This window comes from Salvelinus sp. IW2-2015, unplaced genomic scaffold (assembly GCF_002910315.2).
Source record: "Salvelinus sp. IW2-2015 unplaced genomic scaffold, ASM291031v2 Un_scaffold1789, whole genome shotgun sequence".
Taxonomy (NCBI): domain Eukaryota; kingdom Metazoa; phylum Chordata; class Actinopteri; order Salmoniformes; family Salmonidae; genus Salvelinus; species Salvelinus sp. IW2-2015.
In genome coordinates, this window is record NW_019943163.1 from 144,516 (window position 1) to 147,008 (window position 2,493).

Below are 2,493 nucleotides of genomic sequence, written 5' to 3' on the forward strand. Positions count from 1 at the left end.
TTCATGTTCGTTTACATAAATATGTTCTGTAGCTAAGGCTTTAATAAAGATTTTTATAAGTAAACCAAGATAGACCACAGTTTATCATTTCCAATGTGAATAAATGAGTCATAGTGGGCAGAACAAGCAAGGAGGTGGGCAGAGCCAAGCACTGCTAGTGGCGCATTCTTGTAAAATCTACATATTTCCGTTGGAGAACGCCTAATCTGTGAAGTGAGCAGTAACTCAATTTACCTTTCCACTCCTAAACAGCGCGATTTTGTACAACCTTTGCAAATGGCAAAGTCTACAAAAATGTGTCCACTCTGTTAATAACAGATTCTAGTTTTTTTTTTGGAACTGAACTGTATTGAATTTAAATGTTTAATTGACGAGAAAATGTCGAACAAAAATCCATCTCGTTTCATCTTCTCCTACTGTGTGCCAGTGGGCTTCCTCTACCTACCATATTTGGTAGTGGATGGAAACGCCCACCGGATACTTCACATTTATACAACCAGTCAAATATCTGTGTCATTGTTCCATCATCTGTGGCTTAGTATGTCATTACCGAACATGTCTGCCTCCATGGTGGCTAGGGCGACCGTCCGAGCAGTCAGTAAAAGAAAGATATTAGCCACAAGAGCGGCTTTAACGCTGGTAAGTGTGTAAAAATATTACATTATATTATTTTCTCTCCAAACAATGAAGTGTCGGTGAATATTGTTAAGACTGTTGGCGCCGAAGTTACAGAAAGCGAGCTAGCTGTCATGTAATATAGCTATGTCGTCGTTTTTGGTCGCACTCATCATGTGTCAATTAAATTCTCATAATCCTAGTTTGCCGATTAATTTTAACGATTTACAATGGAGTTGATGACCGACTAGTGTGAGCGGACTGGAGCTCCGACGTCACAAAATTACGGTTTTTATATATATATATATATATATATATATATACATACATACATACATACATACATACATACATACATACATACATACATACATACAAACTACTGATTTCAGCACCCATGAAATGTCGTTTTTGATAGCTTCGGAGCTCCAGTCCGCCCACACTACCTGCTGTTTTAATCCGCTAAATCCTTGCTAAATTTCGGATTGGGGCTTTTCAAAAATGAGTGTAGTGGTGATTTGAGAACTGTGTTTTAACTAGGTAACAATATCTAGTGTGCTAATATCGCTAGCTAGCGAGCAAATGATTATGAATACACTCGTTTTTATCTATCTATAGTAGCTACGTAAGGACGTTTGTCACTCATGTCCAGTGACACAGCAAGTTAGTTCCGGGGCCGATGAAGGGGGAACAGCACAGTTTCTTACATAAAATGTTAGCCAGCTTGTTAACGTCAACTGTGCAGGCACGGTTTGAAGATAAAGGTCTCTGTGACATTGTGATTAAGTAGCTCYGCTCACTGCAGTTGCTGCTGGATAGCCCAGTCCCACTGGCGAGTTGTTGTGACATAACAGTGAAAACAACATGGTTATGCGACAATACGTCAAAACATTAACAKSTTAGAATMGAATTGTAATTAWATGAGARCATAGGCCTGCAATCCTTTATTACKTACTTGTTGTAGAGCTGTTAGGTGTCCAAATAATGTAAATGGCACAATTATCTGAGTTTGTCGCGACAGATGTAGCCAATTGAATACGCATTTAAATACATATTCAAATTGCAACGTCTGCCTATGCTACACATTGTCTCAATAACATTTTCTATTTTTAATACCKTCAAACATCAAGTTAGGCACAGGCTACCTAATTTCCAAAATAGTCCATCACTCATCGCGAATACTAATTCTTTACATTTTACTGGTAAAACGTCCCAACTGAATCTCCATGTCAATTATCTGATSTCAATCCATTTAATGGGAATATGCATTTAGGTCTTATTAAATAACTTACATTTCGTAGATGGTGTTAAACTACTAGCCTTTTCTTGTGTTTTGTTTCAATCAACGCATATATTCTGCCTAGCGGTGCGCTCAGAGTTTTGGCGCTTGAGAACGAAAATGTGACAAAAAAGCTTATTTCTCCTCAAATGTTGTGCACAAGTGTGTTTACATCCTGTTAGTGAGCATTCTTCCCCTTTGCCAAGATAATCCATCCACCTCACAGGTGTTGCATATCAAGAAGATGATTGAAGGGCATGATCATTACACAGGTGCACCTTGTGCTGGGTGTCCTTTTTTCCCACAACACAATGCCGCATATGTCTGAAGTTGAGGGAGTGTGCAATGTGCCTGCTGGAATGTCCACCAGAATTGTAGCCAGAAAATGTTAATGTTCAATTCTCTACCATAAGCCACCTCCAACGGCGTTTAGAGAATTTGGCAGTACGTCCAGCTGACCTCAACCGCAGCTCACATCTAACCACACCAGCCCAGGACCTCCACATCCGGCTTCTTCACCTGCGGATCATCTGAGACAATCTACCCGGATAGCTGATGAAACTGTGGGTTTGCATAACCTGAAGAATTTCTTGCAGAAA

General features: G+C 39.7%; 1 protein-coding gene across 1 annotated transcript in view; it reads left to right on the top strand.

Moving 5' to 3' along the window:
- The first annotated feature begins 523 nt into the window (after positions 1-523).
- Positions 524-2,493, top strand: part of isca1 (iron-sulfur cluster assembly 1) — an 8,809-nt gene continuing 6,839 nt past the window's right edge. Inside the window, exon 1 of the mRNA XM_024139378.2 lies at positions 524-639. Within this exon, the coding sequence (XP_023995146.1) occupies positions 541-639 (99 nt within the window). The 5' untranslated portion in view covers positions 524-540. The remainder of the gene's footprint in view (positions 640-2,493) is intronic.